This window comes from Phalacrocorax aristotelis, chromosome 8, assembly GCF_949628215.1.
Source record: "Phalacrocorax aristotelis chromosome 8, bGulAri2.1, whole genome shotgun sequence".
Taxonomy (NCBI): domain Eukaryota; kingdom Metazoa; phylum Chordata; class Aves; order Suliformes; family Phalacrocoracidae; genus Phalacrocorax; species Phalacrocorax aristotelis.
The window spans coordinates 1,284,881-1,299,640 of record NC_134283.1 but is presented as its reverse complement, the minus strand read 5'-3'; the positions used below and the strand labels follow the sequence as shown (position 1 = coordinate 1,299,640).

Genomic DNA, 14,760 nt, shown 5'->3' with positions numbered 1-14,760 from the left:
TGAAGCTGGGGACAGGCAGTGACCAGGGGCTGGTGAAGGGAGCACCTGGGTATGGCATTGCTGCCGTCAGGAGAATTGCTTCTTGCTCCCCCTCTCCAAAAGCAGTTTGACTCTGTGGTGAGTCGTGGCACCCCGTGCTGGCAGGGATGGGGCCTGTGTGTGTGGGGCAGGGGACAGGGTCTCCCCTGCAGCTGCCTCACCCTCTGCCTCTCCCCCCTGCCCAGTCGTGTCCATGAAGCCCAAGGTGCACAGCCGCCCATCACGGATGAACTGCTACGTGGAGGTGGCGGGTGACGGGCTGCCCAGCGAGACCAAGAAGACGGGGAAGCAGAATGGGAGCTTTGAGCTGCTGTGGAACGAGATTCTCATCCTGTAAGTCTCCTCGACACTGGTGTGGGGCTGGCCCCGTGTTCCCCGGTGTACCCCACTGTGCCATCGCCTGGGGCCGCTCAGACATCAGAGATATTTCCCCCCACACCAGATGAGGACACTGCCAGGGACAGCCAGGCTGGGAGGGTGGTGGGAAGGGGGGTTTCCCATTGCCCCATGGCTTTGCCCACCTCCCTCTGCTCCCTGGCACTGCCCGCTCCCACGCCCGGAGCAGGGGCAAGGCCATGGTGGTGACCCCCTTCTCTGGTCCCTGCAGGAATGTCACAGCTCAGAGCCACTTGGACCTGAAGGTTTGGAGCTGCCATACCCTGAGGAACGAGCTGCTGGGCACCGCCTCCGTCAGCCTCGGCAACCTGCTGAAGAGTGGTGGGAAACGTACGTACAAGCTGGACCCCGCTGGGGTCCCTCGGCCTCCGCCCAGGCTGGGGGCCCCCGCACTCTGCATGGTCCTGCCACCCTGCCTGCCCCCTCGGTGCGCAGTGGGGAGGAGAGGCAGTGGCTGCAGCGGCTGCCGTGCAGTCCCCTACCCTGGGAGGGAACAAGGAGCCATTGTGCGCCTTGGGCTGCCTGTCAGGGCCGGGGGGCTGGGGTGTGACGGAAGCCATACCTCCGTTAGCCCGGCTGCCGCAGCCTGCATGGAAACACAAACCCCTCAGCTATTTGCTGCCATTTGCGGTCGCCAGAGTGTGGCTCGTGACAGCAGCTACCGCATAAAGGCGGCCATTCAGGGCTTGGGCCGCACAAGCGCCTGTGCGGGGCTGGAAAAGGCTTGCTCTGTCTTTTCCAAGCAAAGCTCTGCCGCTTAGGAGAGACAGACCTGTTATTGAGTGGGGAGAGGGGCCTCCCGTGCCCCGGGGGGGATACAGGGCTGGTTCAGACTCTCCCCTGTGCCAGGGGCTGGGGTGAGCTGCTTCCCCTGGCACTGCCAGCTGCAGGCTACGAAACCGCGACGGTGTCCCCGCTGCGCTCCCTGCGGCGGGCAGGCTGCCGTGCCCCGGCGTGGCACCTCGTCGTGCTGGGGCAGTGAGGGCCATGCAGGGAGCTCTGCTGCTGCCGCCGTCATCTCGCAAAGCCTGTGAGGACCTGAATGTCTGCCCCGGGGGTAGCTCCAGGCCTGGGTTGCCTGTTGCTTGGGCTGTTGCTGTCAGGCAGCCTGCAGTGGGGGTCTCTGCCCCAGAGCAGCCTCCTCTGCAGCTTTTTCTTCCCGAGCCGTGTGAATACCCTGCCGTGCCGGGCTCCTGGAGCTGCTGTTGCTCCCGCCCTACCTGCCTGCTCCTCTGCAGGGGCACAATCGGCTCTTTCATTAGCAGGCGTCCCAGGGGGCTGTGTGGAAAATGAATGGAAAAGGCAACTGGCTGTTCTAGCTTGTCCGTTAACATCCACCAGAAAAAACGTGTCAGATTTTTCCTTGACACCGTGGGCCGGGAGGGAGGACTCTTAAAGCTGCAGAGCCTGCTCTGCCCTGCCGGGAAGGTGCTGCTGTGGGCTGGGGGCGGCCGGCACTGCCTGGTCGAGCAATGTGCTCTCATCTGCCTGTCTTGCCTAGCCTGGCATCTGCTCCATCCTCTTCTCTGCAGACTTGCTGCCTGGCCATTGGGCTTTGCTGGAGCCCTGAATGAGCCACGGACTGCTGCTGATCCTCCAGAGGTCCCCTGGGAGCCTGCGTCCCTGGGCGCCTGGGAGACCCCTTCCTCAAGGAGGGTCCTCGCCTGCCGAGAGGAGGGGAGCTCATTCCCTCTTCCTGCCAGCCTGGGCAAGGGGCCAGGTCACGCAAGGGCACGCAGAGGCCATTTGGGATTTCAAGCCATCCTGAGTATCAGAGAAGTAACAACCATCAGAGAAGTAATGACCTAATGCAGCCCACGACCCTCTGCCTGGGGAAGGCACCGAAACACGTGTGTCCTCTGCCACTGGTGGGTGCCTGGCGATCCTCTCCCCATCCCGGGAAGCACTCAGCAGGAGTGTGCCTTCCCCAAGGGCTGCTCCCGCCAGGCAGCAGGCCCACTTTCTAGCTGAGCTGGGTTTGTCATGGTTTTGGTGAGGTTTTCTGTAAGTTACTGATACGTGAGCATAGCTGCGGCCTTTGGTTTATGTTCCTGTAGTTGTTCTGCTTGGTGTGGCAGAATTGTCCTGGTTGCTCTGCTTTTGGGCAGGGGATGCGTTCTCGCTGCCGGTGACGTCTGTGGCAGTGCGTGCTGGGCTCCTGCCTGCCAGGAAGACACTGGAGCTCCCCCAGTTCTTTGTCGGCCCTCCTGCCAAGCATGCCTTGCTTCAGGGGGAAGAGTCTCGGCTCTGAGGCCTGGAGCCTGGAAAAAGAGCTCAGTGACGAGCCCGGTGAGGCCTGGGCTCCCGGGAAGATGGGGAGAGTCTGCTGGAGCTAACAGCCTGAGCTGTCGGACAGGAACTCCTGCTCCGGGCGGGTCCAGCCTTGCTTTTGGGCTCGCTGCACTTCCCACCGCCTTGGCAGGCGCCTCCGGGGCCTCTCCTCTGGCAGGCAGCACCCTCCCGCTTTCTTTCGGAGGGGATTGGCCAGGGAGACGAGAGGTGGGTAAGAATGGGCTCAATCACAGAAAATGTGCTGAAGCTTTCCACGGAGCTGCTCCCAGGGCTCCCGTAAAACAGCTGATTTGCAATGGCACAGCCCCCTGCCCTGGCCCCCGAGCCGCTGCCTGCCGCAGAGGCACCTCTTTGTTCCCAGGCTCCGGGAGCTCCTCGCCCACTCCTCCCCTGAGGCCTGAGGAACGTCCCCATCGGCCCCGTGCCACGGTCTGCCACTGGAAGCTGATACTGGGCTTTGCTGGTTTTTGCTGGTCGCCCTGCGTGCCGAGCGATCGATGTCTGTGCAGGCGCCGGAGTGAGCCAGGCTGCAGCTTGCAAATGAAAGCGCTCGCTTTTATTACTTGCTGCTCGGGTTGCAAGTTACATCAACAGGCTCCTGTTTCTTGAGTGGCACCACATGCCAGGGCTTTACAGATCCTTTACAGGCAAAGCCTTTTCTTTCCCTGCTGCTTCACCCCAGGCGGAGCTGCTGGAGCTGTGGCCTCGCGGGACCCTCCAGGAAGCGGGCAGCAAAGCCCCAAACCTCAGGGAAGCTGCAGCTTCCCCCAACCCACCTCGTTGTGGATGTGCTGTCAAAGGAGCTCTGTTGCATGGCCCAGCAGCAAAGGCTTTTAGCGGGGAGTCGTGAAGGGGAATGTGCAGATGGGCTGAGGTGACGTTTCAGTGAGCTGGCTCTCTAGCAGCTGGGCAACAGTCCTGTAAAACTGGTTGTCCAAGCCAGTAAGTCACAGCAGGGGTCAGACTGTGCCTACCTTGCGTCACCTTTTGGGCGTCACGTCCTGCAGAGCTGATGGGACTGTGACCACTGGCACTGTCCCCATGCCCTGGCCTCCTCTAGGCTCTCTCTGGATCGGAGGCTGCTCTCTGTGCCCAAGCCAGCGAGTAGGCAGGGTCTGCTGGCTCTGGTCCTGCCGTGCCCTGGCAGGTCTATTTTGCAGACAGTCAGCTGCCCCTGGTCAGAGATAGCGGGCTCTTTGACTCCCCCTCTCTTGCCTTCCCTCCCAGGGCTGTGATGGTTCAGAGGAAAGAAGCAGAAGTCTGAGGTCCTCCTGGTTATACCTGGCAGATAAATGGAGTGGGACACACGGTTGTCTCTAAGCTGCGGTGCCTGAGACTGAGTCAGCAGCAGGGGCAAAGCTTCCCACTGCCTGGGGAGACTTTTACTTTTTACCCAGGACAGTGAAAATTATTCCTTCCCCTAAACTCTGGGTTCCTCCTTGGTTTAGGGATGGCTGAGGAAGGTCTAACTTTCCCCTGCTTCTTCCCGGAGGGACTGTAGCCACAGCACGGAGTCATTCCTTTGGCTGCAGGTATGAGCCAAAGTTAAGCTAGTCTTAACTTGCCAAGCACCAGGGAGGTGGGTGCTGCCTGCCTGACAGCCCTGAACTCTGGGGTAGCTCAGGGGCCCCAAGACCCGGGGGAAGCTGGCACGGCTCAATGTTCCCACTGGGGCTGAGAGTGGCCCCACTGATGTTGTTCTCTGCCCTGCTTTTCCTGTCTAGTGCCGGGGTGCTTTCAGGGCAGGGTTCTGGCTCCGGGATTTGATTCTTCTGCGGACCGATGGGGAGCAAGGAGGTTGCTGGCTGGAGCGTGTCATTTTCAGGGTAGCCCAGAGGATCAGCTTATCTTCTCTTCGCAGAAGTGGCAGTCCTGGCTGCTCTCATGGGGCGATGGTGGATACAGCTTTGATCACGTGGAGCTGTTTGAGTGGAAACTGGCCTGTGCATCCAGTGGAACTGTGCAAAGAGGGTTTGGGGAGCTGAGAGGGTGGGAAGCACCATCTGGCTGTCTGTCTGGAAATCTTCCTGGCGGTGTGTGCAAAGACAGACCCACGCAACCCAGGGAAGAGGCAGAGGGGCTGCCCCCTCCTGCACAGGAGCTCTCTGGTGCTTGTGCCCGTGGGCGTTGGATGCATGTGGTTCCTGGAGGTCCTGGATGGCACGGGCTCAGCCTCGGGCCGTTATCGCGCTGGCTGCTACCAGCCTTGCTTCGTGGAACCGTAAATCCGCTTAATGGGCTGGGTGGGAATTCCAGCTCACCTCTGCTAAATGGGAGCTCTGATGCTGTGTGCGGGGCACTGGAAGTAGCTGAACTGAGACCTTATTCAGGACCAAATCACCCCCCGACCCCCTCCCAAAATAATAATAATCCCTCTGACATTCTGGCTGCTGGCGGGACACAGGCAGCCTTTGTGCTCAGCCATTCAGGGGACCCTCTGTTGGTGCAACAGCAATGTCCCTTTGTGCGTCCCGCATGCTGGACTGGGACAGTGAATGGAAGGTTCTGCTAGTGTTTATTTTCTTTAAAAAAGCTGAAGGGGGTGGAGAGGGGGAGAAGGAAGCCGGCTGGGAGGTTCATGTTCATATCCTCCACTTGGAGACACCTTGTCTTTGCTCCTGCGCTGCCGCCCCCTCGGCTGGGTGCCTGCACAATGAGGGCTTGTGCAGCTCCGGCGGGGAGAGCGGCGCGCTCGGCTGCCGGGTGCTCGGAGAGGGGGATGGAGGGGACCCCCGGAGCACGCGGGCACGACTTCCGCACGGCTCGGAGAAAATGCAGATTCCTATGGTTTGGAGCAGCCGGGCAGAAACAGGGTCTGGATTTGTTCTGGTTTTTGGCCGCGCTCAGTAGCATCTCCTGTCTCAGGCTCTTAAAACGGTCTGTGAGATCAGTTCCCCTTGGAAGTGAACTGAGAGCAACTTCTTTAGGCAGATGGGTAACACCAGCCTTAGCAGAATCCCTTGTCTGGTGATGGGGAGGTAACGAGCGACAGGGCTGGGCTCCAACCTCAGTGCTGTCCCCCTGTGCACGTGTGCTCCCGCTACGCCCAGACCCGGGGCACTGAGGGGACACCTGCCTCCTTGGCACTGAAATCCCGAGATGCTTTCACGAGGTCCACGAGTGCAGCCTGTCCTGCCGACCCCATGGTGCTGGGCTTTGGGTGCCTGTCAAGTGCCCTGCAGGGCAGAGACCGCTCGGAGGAGTGGGTGGTGAATGCCGGCGCAGGGCTGCCTGCCCTGCAGCTGCGCTGCTCCTCGCAGCGCTGGTCGGCTCGGAGGAAGGATGGCTACCAGCCGCGGGCTGGCACACGACGGGTGAGTGCTTGGCCAACCTTGGGCTGGGCCCCTTCTCCATGTCCCTTTTCCGTCGCATGAGGCCGGCAGGTGCCCTGCGGTGAGGAGCAGCTCCAGACAGGGAAGGAGGGCAGGAGCCACTCTCCAGGCCGGCACAAGAGGTTCGTGGCTGCTTCAGGCTGGTGCGCAGTGGCACCTTCACCCCTGGTGCTGTGCAAGCACTGGGCTGGCAGTCAGGAGCCGTAGGTGCTGTTTGGGTGGCAGTGGCACACCCTGGGACCCTGTTAGTGTGTCTCACCCCAGAGCCAGAGGTGGAAGCAGGGGTCCATGGGGAGCGTGTTCCCGTCCTCCTCCTGCTCCCGCTGGCAGGTACCGCACCCCATCCCCACAGTGGACCAGGACAAAGCAGGTTGCTAAAAAATGGTGCCGTTGTGTCATAAGCAATCTGTGTATAATAAAAATATTATTTGAGCAAATGAGTCAGGAAGCGTCTGGGCTGGTGTCCCAGGCTGGTGCAGCCAAATTTTTCTGGCCTTCTGTGGCGGAGCAGGGTGTTTCAGTCCTGCTGGCTCCGGCAGGCATTGCCGCGACGGTGCGAGAGCCCTGCCTGCCCGCGGGCACTGAGGGTCGTGGTGTTCTCTCGTCGCCTGTGGGGACGTGGCTCTGCAGTAGGTGGCTTTGCGTGCACGGCTGGAGGAGGCTGTGGGAGGCGTGCAGGCAGCCCCTTCGCACTGTGCCTTGCTTCAGCCGTGCTGGGTGCTGGTGGCTTCCAGGGACACCTCTTGCTGCTGCCGGGAGGCCGAGGAGGAGTTGGAAGGGCGGGGGGTGCCTTGTCCTAGAGCGCGGGGAGGCAGAGAGTCGTGGCTGCCAATGTGTGTCAGTGAAACCGGGCAGGCACCGGTTCTTGAAGCAGCCGCTGGATGCCCTGGTGCGTGGCACCATGCGGCTCATCGGCTCCCCTTCCCCACTGCTGCGGCCCCTCACTGCGTGCCCGAGGGGAGAATGGTGAGCGGTGTTCCTGGGGCCGTTACCCCTGAGCGAAGCGACAGTGTCCAGCCGTGCATGGAGCTGTGACTGGCAAAGTCTCTTTAAGCTGCTGGAGCCAAACTGGCTCACGAGGGAGGGGAGTGGAGCTGGCAGCTGTCTCCAGGAGCCTCCCAGCCCATGCCACCCGCTCCAGAAGCTTCTGCGAGCGCGGTCTGATGCCACAGCAGAGTGTTTCTGCGTGTTTGGGGGCAGCCCTTTGTGCCCATTGCATTCAGTGGAACTGATACACGGCAGTGAAGGTGGAGGCATGTGACTGGCGTTTTCCTTTGCTGGTCTTACCTGGGTTTTCTAGGTGGCATGAGGGTACCCCCAATTCTGAAAGATGCTGCTTTCTCCTCTGCAGCAGGCCAGGGCTTCAGGCACTGTTGGGCATTAGCCATCAGACTGCTTCGTGCCCCAGGCAGCTGTTGGTGGTCACCTTCATGCAAGACCCTTCTTGCCCCATGTGTCACATCAAACCAGCCGAACCCCTTGGCTTTCCTGCCGCGATCTCTCCTATAGCCCCAGCTTCTGGACCTGTGAGCGATGGTGGTCTCGTCTGTGTTGCAGCCAGGGGCCCTGGGGCTGCTCCACCCCCGTGGAGGGAGCCGGCTTTGTGAGCAATGGCTGGTGAAGGAAGGTCTTCCTCGGGAGCTGGTGGTGGGGCTGGCTGGGTGTCCTCTGGTGATGCTACTAGGTATGTGTAGGCATTGGGCCGATGCTGGTGGTGCTCTCTGGGACAACTGGCCCTGAGGGAGCAGGCACATTGTCCTTTGGAGGCGTGGGGAGGCCCGGAGGGGACCAGGAGGCTGATGTCCTGTCCCGTGGGGGAGCTGGGCTGGTGGAGCCATCCTCCATCATGGCTGGCATCCTGAGTGGTGACTGCTTGGTCTCTTTCTCCATGTCCCCTCGTATCCCACAGTAGAGAACAGGCAGCTGACCCTGGACCTGCAGACGGAGAACAAAGGCAGCGTTGTCTCCGGCGGAGAGCTGACGATTTTCCTGGACGGGCCTGCTGTTGATCTGGGAAGCCTGCCTAATGGCAGTGCCGTGACAGAGGGTGAGTGCCGCCCGGCTCCGCATGCATGCGGCGGCTCTGAGCACGAGGCGGTGAACAGCGGCGGGGAGAGGAGGGGGCTGAGAGCACGGCCCCCGGGACCTCTGAGCAAACGTCCGAGTGCCAGCAGCCGCCTCCTCTCCCAGCTAAGGCTCCGGCCCCTGCCTGCCCCAACCCCGGGCTTGCGCACGGGCTCCTGCGGGAGCACGTGCGTGGTGGGACAGGAGCAGGAGCGTCGGCAGGCTCACACCCTGCCTCTCCGCCGGCGTGAGGGAAACAGTCCTTCTCTGGGCCCTCCACCGGGCACCCGTGCGGCTCGACCCCTTCCTTCTCTGTCCCCTGTGGGCTGGGGAAATGGCTGCTGTATTTAATGAACCACTCGGAAAAGGGCTACCCATGTCAGAGGGCACAGAGACACAGACTGATGTCTGGGGCTGTCTGGGGAGTGAGCAGAGTTTGTGCTGGGCAGGGACTGGTGCATTCTTTTCCCTCGGCTCCTTCCCTTCCTTGCTGGGAGAGGAAGCCTGTGAAATCTGGGAGTCTTAAATGCAGCTGCCCTCCTGGTGCTGCCAGTTCTGCAAAATCCGGCATTTCCCTTCCCTGGTGCTGCGCTCAGAGCCACGGGGTGCTGCAGGGACGGGCTCCGCCATTGCACAGCGGTGGGAGTGGAGAGCACCCAAGTGTACGGGCAGGGGGTCCTTGTGTGCTGGTGGGTCTGTCCTGTAATATGTGGAGCTGTTGTGCTTTTGGGTCTCCTTTCTGGAAGGAGGGAGGGTAGAACTAGTGGGTGCCTCAGTAGTTTTCTTCACCCGCTTTTTCTTCACCCGTTCAGGGTCCCAGGTGCCTGGACGGGACCCCAGCAGCATGGCTGCAGCCACAGAGGGCAGACACCAGCCTCCCAGCACAAACTGCTTTGGAAGCAGACCAAGGTAAGGGTCCTGTGGTGGCAGCACCTGCCAGTCCATTACTGGGTGGTTGCTGCGGCCGTGAGGCAGCTGAGATGTGTCTGGATCATCCTTGTGCCACGGACCCCTCTCCAGATCCCCCCGTGAGCCCCCAGCAAAGCAGCCTATAGGAGGTGTGGAGCAGGGGTGGGCTGGCTGACCTGGAGGACAGCAGAGCTGGGAGGTGCTGAGGGGTGCCCACACAGCCGGGTGCGGCTGACCTGAGCCTCTCTTAAAGTATTTGTTTCTCAAGGAATATCGGGTCTGTGATGGGCCAGACAGTTTCCCGCCGTTGTTCTGCTGGCAGCTGAGGGTATGGTCTACCAGGGACAGGCTGTGACCAGGCAAACCAGCAAAGGGCTGGCCTGCAGGGGTCCCTTCAAATGGGGATTCCTGGAACCCCAGCTCTTGCCTCGAGCACAGCCCTGGCCAGGCACTGGGCCAAGCTGGGAAGCACAGTGCCCCTCCGGGCAGTGGTCACAGGGGGACGCTTCTGAAGGTCCAGGGAGAGCAGGAGAAGCAGAGCAAGCGGAGCTGCAGGGAAATAACAGCTGCTTCCAAAGGAAATGAGATGCTTGGGCACCAGGCCATCCTGTGCCTGGCACTGTGCCCTTCCTTGCCTTCTCGCTGGGCTGGAGTGGCTCGGCGCCACTCCTTTTGGAGCTGTGGTTATTGAGAGACGTGTCACACTGTCAACATGGACTTGAATTTAACACCTATTTATATTTCCAGAGCATGGCAGTGGCCCAGCAGCCTATACAGATGTTCTGGTTAGAAGTGTGCCTGTAGAGAGGGCGCCTGCAGCCTGCCCGATAAGAGGTTCTGTGTGCCCCCAGGCTTAGGAGCGCTCGTGGCAACAAGCCCCACGCCTTGAGCTCTTCTGCTCCTTCTTCATCTGCCAGGCCCATACAAGAGATGAGCAAAGGGCAGAAACAGTTTTGGGTCTAAAAAGTGACCCTGGCCCTCCATATCGCATGTTTGTCTCCCACCCGAGGAGGGAGTGGGATGGGAAATCAGGAGCAGGTTGCTGACCACAGTTTGTGCCCTTTTGTTGTGGCTGCTTCTCTTGATTCCTGCTGTCCAGGTGTTAAAGCCTTCTCATGGGCGAGAGAGTGCTCAGCGTCCCGACGGGAGCTGGACTTTGCAGCCACTTCGCAGCTATCAGGAAGCACTAGAAAGCCTGCAAAGGAAGCTCTGCTTTGGCAGAGCTCAGCTTGGCCACTAGGAGTGACCGCTTGCTTCTGATGGCCGACTGCTTTCCGATTGCCTATAAGTAGTTTCTGCTTTCGGTGTCGTTTCGACCTGGGAGTGTGCAAGATAAGTGTAGTGAGGTCTGGCCGGTACTTCTGCAGGGGAACTTCAGAGACCTTCCAGGTGTGCTTGCAATCATTAAAAATCCCACGGCTGCCCTGGTACAGGGAACTTCCTAGCTAGTTTTCACCTGAATTTAGGGTGGTTCTGGACATAACTCCACAGTTTGATGTAGTACTGCTACATGGGGCAGAGCACTGCTGTATGTACCCACCATGGAGGCAGCTACCTTCTTGGAGTGGAGTACGGGTCCTTTGCACATGGGAATGCTGTTTGATGTTTGCTGTGTTTATACGCGGAGCCGTGTTTATTTTCATGGGCTTGGTGATGGATGCTGGCAAAGTCGCTCGCAGGCAGGATGGAAAGAAAAGGGTCATTCTTTGCTCCTCAGCTATTTCTACACTGTCCCCTCAAGGAAAACTGCTTGGTCAGGGCTTCTCTTTCTTCTCTTGAACAAATGTCATCTTGGGATTTGCTGCTAATCTTGGTGACGGGGTGTGAAATTCCACAGCCCTCTGTGCAGAGAGAAAACAGAGCCCAGAGGTCCCTGGCTGAGATCTGGTGCCGTGGGTGCCGAGAGAGTTGCCACAATCCCCGTTTGTCTTGTGGTGGCCAAAGAGGCCTCTTCTGACAGCAGGGGATAAAGTAGCCTGGTTTGCTGCTCGCCCCACGGGGAGGCTCTGGTTCGGGAGCCACGTCAGGTACCGCGATCTAGGCATGGCCGTGAGAAACTGCTGTCACCTGTCACGAGCTCGTGCAAGCTCAAGTGATTTCAGTGCAGCATACTTTCTCTGCTTGTGTGATGTCCAAAAATCACCACTCAGCTATCGACAGGCATGAGCATCCCTGAGGGCAGGCGGGAGACACCTCTGGGCCACTCAGATAAAGTATTTCCCTTCCTGAGACCCGCCGCTCTGCAAAGCCCCACATGTGGCTGCGGGATGTCTGCAGGCATGTGGCTTTTGGTGTGACACAGAAGCAGCCAAAGGGTGGGTGGGTGACAGGAATAAACTGGGTTCTGGGTTTTGGAGCCAGATGCCAGAGCCAGGTTTGGAGTTTTGGAGCCAGGTGCCTCTTTGGCTGCACATCCCACTGCTGTGGGGCAAGGGGCTGTTTCTCCTGCCCCAGCTCCAGGGTGCTGGTACACGGGTGCCATCCCTGCTCCCGGCACTGCGGGTGTGAGGGCTGGGTGCTGCGGGATGTGGCTGCCCTCTCCCTGCTTTACCAGGGCAGGGGGAATTTCTCAGCTCCGTGTTTCGGGAGCTGAGCCCCCACTGCCCACACGGCGCCGGGGCTATCCTGGTTGTGTTTCTTGGTGGTCATGCCCTGACCCCCTGCAGCCGGTGCTGGCTCCTGGCCGCGTGCTCTGCCCTCCCTCCTCTTCGGCCGCAGCTTGTGATCTGGTGTGCCGAGTGAGACCAAGACTGGTGCTGCCGCCTCTGCTGGCATCTCATGCCAGGACCTTCTGGCCACCACAGAGGGAGGAGGCGTCCGTTCCTGGGTTTCGTGCCAGGGGCCCATGTCAGCCTCTGCAGCGCGGGGGCTCTGCCTTGGCAGAAGCAGGGAGCTGAAAGGTTGATGTCACCCTGGCTGACGCCACTTTCCTCTTTGGCATCATCCGTTCCCTCTGGCCCAGGAGGGGCGATGGGGCACAGCACTCGATGGGGCAGCCGCCCGAGGTCCACGATGGATGGGGGACAGCAGGGGGTCTTGCCAGCTGCCTGAGAGGTGGGTTGCCCTCCGCACACCCCGCTCTGTCCCACTGGCGTGGCTGTGAGAGGCTGTTCCCATCCATGCTGTGACTTGTTTTCTCCCCGCTCCTATTTTAAGAGCGTGTTCCCAGCCCCGCCGCTCTCACGTGGTCTCACTGGGTTTGTTTCCATGCGTCTATTAAAAGACAATGCCCAGATGGGAGCACTCGTAGGAGGGCTGGGCTGGGCGGCGAGCCGGCTAATTCAGGCCTGGTAACCCTGTGTGGCCGGCTGGCAGCCTGGAAACATCCTGTTTTGGTTTCTAAAAACTCTCCAGGCAGCGCTTAGCTCATCTGTGCTGAGAAGGGCAGGGACCAGGTCCGTCCCGTGCCTTGAGGGCCTCTCCCGGCAGCACCGGCTCCTGCCAGCGGTGCCACCTGCCCACTCCCCTCTGGCTCCAGGGGCTGTGCCACCTGCCGGCCTCACCACGGGGTGAATGTGGGAAGGTGGGTCTTGGCCAACTTTTAGGAGGCACGTGGTGCCCGTGTGCCTCGCTGAGCCCCATGGATGGGCAGCGAGGGGCAACCTTCACCTCCCGACTCAGGGAAGAGGAGCCTGTTCTGCACCTGCAGCTGCTCTGAGGCCCCAGGTGCTGGTGGCCAAAGCAAACCCCAGCACGCAGTGGTGTCCTGGGGGTAGCCAGGGTTTCTGGGGTGAGCTCTCTGAGCAGTGCCTCGAGGAGCCCCTGTGTGGGGCTCCCCTCCTGGGAAGGTCCATGGCTGGTCAAAGTGGCCTCAACAGCTCCTGCTCACGGGCTGCTCTGCGTGTTGCTCTTATCTGATCTATTTTCAACAACCATCTCCTGTTTTCCCATGTCTCCTCCTCCCGATCCCAGCCCCTTCCTCTGCCCTCTGTCATGAGCCGCTCCCCAAGGAGAGCAGCTTCGGAGCGAGTGGGAGGAACTGAGGGCTTGCTAGAGCTGGTGAGGGTGGCATGACTGATGCTGTGCCCTGTCGCTGCCAAGCTGCTGTTCCCTCCCAGCTCCAGTCCTGAGATGTGGGGACAGTTTGCAGGTTTTGCCCTTTTAAGGTGAGAACTTGGCTGGGGCAAACAGACTTCCTAATCCCTGCGGTCCTCGCCCTCTGTGGTCGCTGCCCAGGGCTGGGATCCTGGGCGGAGGTGGCTGGGCTCTGCCTCCTCTCCCCTGGCCCCCGGATGCGGGAAGGCAGCATCCCCCGCCTCCTGCCCTGCCCCGTCCCCCTCCCTGCTTGTGGTAACAACTAGGCTTCTTAATCAGCCAGAAACCCCTGAATTCTTGAATGCCTTTGAGCTGCCTCAGGGGATCAGGATGGTCAGGGGGGCAGAGCTTGCTGAAGGGCATGCAGTGGGAAGGGAGCTCCAGCGTGGCACAAAAGGAAGACACACCCCCCCCAAGAGATGGAGCAGCCATGTCTGAGCTGGTTGCAACCTGTGCTGTGATTTAAGGTCCCATCTTTCCTGGCTGCTTGTTCCCTCCTTAGCCAGAGGCCGTGGCTGTCCCAGCTGTCCCGGCAGCAGCAAACCCTTGTGCCTTCCTCACCAGCTTTTGTGCAAAGCTCGTAGCTGGGTGGGAGGGTTCCCTCCGGTGCCTGCCGTGGCTCTGCAGCGCAGGAGCTGGCGTTGGTGCGGGATTGCTCCTGGGAGCCTTATTGCAGGGGTGGAAGGAGCAAACTGCTGGGGGCTGTGACGGCTTGGTGCTGCAAGCAGATGTCTGGCCGTGAGCGCCCAGGGCCATTCCTCAGCACGTGGGGCAGCCGGGGTGGGCACCCGCAAACTAAAGCAAGGTGTTTGGCACCTGGGTTAGTCCTCCATGGGACTCCTCAACTGGCAGGTGGGTGCCAGGGCCTGTGGGTAGGCTGACAGGTCGGGGCAAGCAGCATGATGTTCAGGGCTCTGCCGGAGGAGCACAGGCACGTGGCTGCATCCTGCCTCTTCTTTGGGGAGACTGATGGCTCTGCTGGGGGAGAGCACAAGATGGAGGCAAAAAGGCAGGAGCAGGGTTTTATTTGTGAGGCCAGTGGTGTGTCTCACTTCCCGTGTTCCTTTCTCTTGCAGGACGCACCGACATGCGGCTGGAGCGGCCAGGCAAAACACGGGGAGCGGAGAGCAAAGTCCCAGTGCCAGGAGCCGGCACCGGCAGCAGGGCAAGAGCACGCAGCACACCAGCATGGCCAACGGCACAGGTGAACCGGTGCTCATGGGAGGTGCAGGGGGCAGAGCTCGGGGCTGCTAAGTTAACAGATCTTGTAGTGCCTGGGAATTTCTTCCCTGTGAATCGATTGATTTTTATTGATTTTACTTTTGATAAGCTGGGCAGCTCCGCAGAGTGCACTGGTAGGATCTATTCTGCCTGTCGTGAATAATTTCTGTGGCTCCTCTCTGGAGTATCCCTGACAAAAAATACTGCATCCAGCTCCAGGTTTTTACAAGGATCCTGGGACAGCAGCGTCACTGATGCCACGGCAAGGAGGGCAGTTATCACAGCCGAGTGGACTTTTTTCAGGGTTGGGAGTGTTCAGCTGAATTTGCCCATTGGTCTTCAAAAATGTTGTGAGCTCTTTGCCCACCGAAGTGGGGAGGAGCAGCTGTCTTGTCGAGGACCAGAGAAGGCACAAACCCACCTCTCAAAAGGGGGCCGATTCTTACATCAGAGGGTATTTCTGGAAGGGTTT

At 60.2% G+C, this 14,760-nt stretch overlaps 1 protein-coding gene across 4 annotated transcripts in view; it reads left to right on the top strand.

Moving 5' to 3' along the window:
- The window catches only part of WWP2 (WW domain containing E3 ubiquitin protein ligase 2), a 43,494-nt gene that overhangs the window by 3,949 nt on the left and 24,785 nt on the right, over positions 1–14,760 (top strand). For 3 of the 4 annotated variants that reach the window (XM_075101083.1, XM_075101085.1, XM_075101084.1), the window contains 5 exons: positions 225–372; positions 647–765; positions 7,969–8,106; positions 8,936–9,032; positions 14,144–14,271. In XM_075101083.1, the coding sequence (XP_074957184.1) occupies positions 225–372; positions 647–765; positions 7,969–8,106; positions 8,936–9,032; positions 14,144–14,271 (630 nt within the window). The remainder of the gene's footprint in view (positions 1–224; positions 373–646; positions 766–7,968; positions 8,107–8,935; positions 9,033–14,143; positions 14,272–14,760) is intronic. The other variant, XM_075101086.1, reaches the window with a different exon arrangement.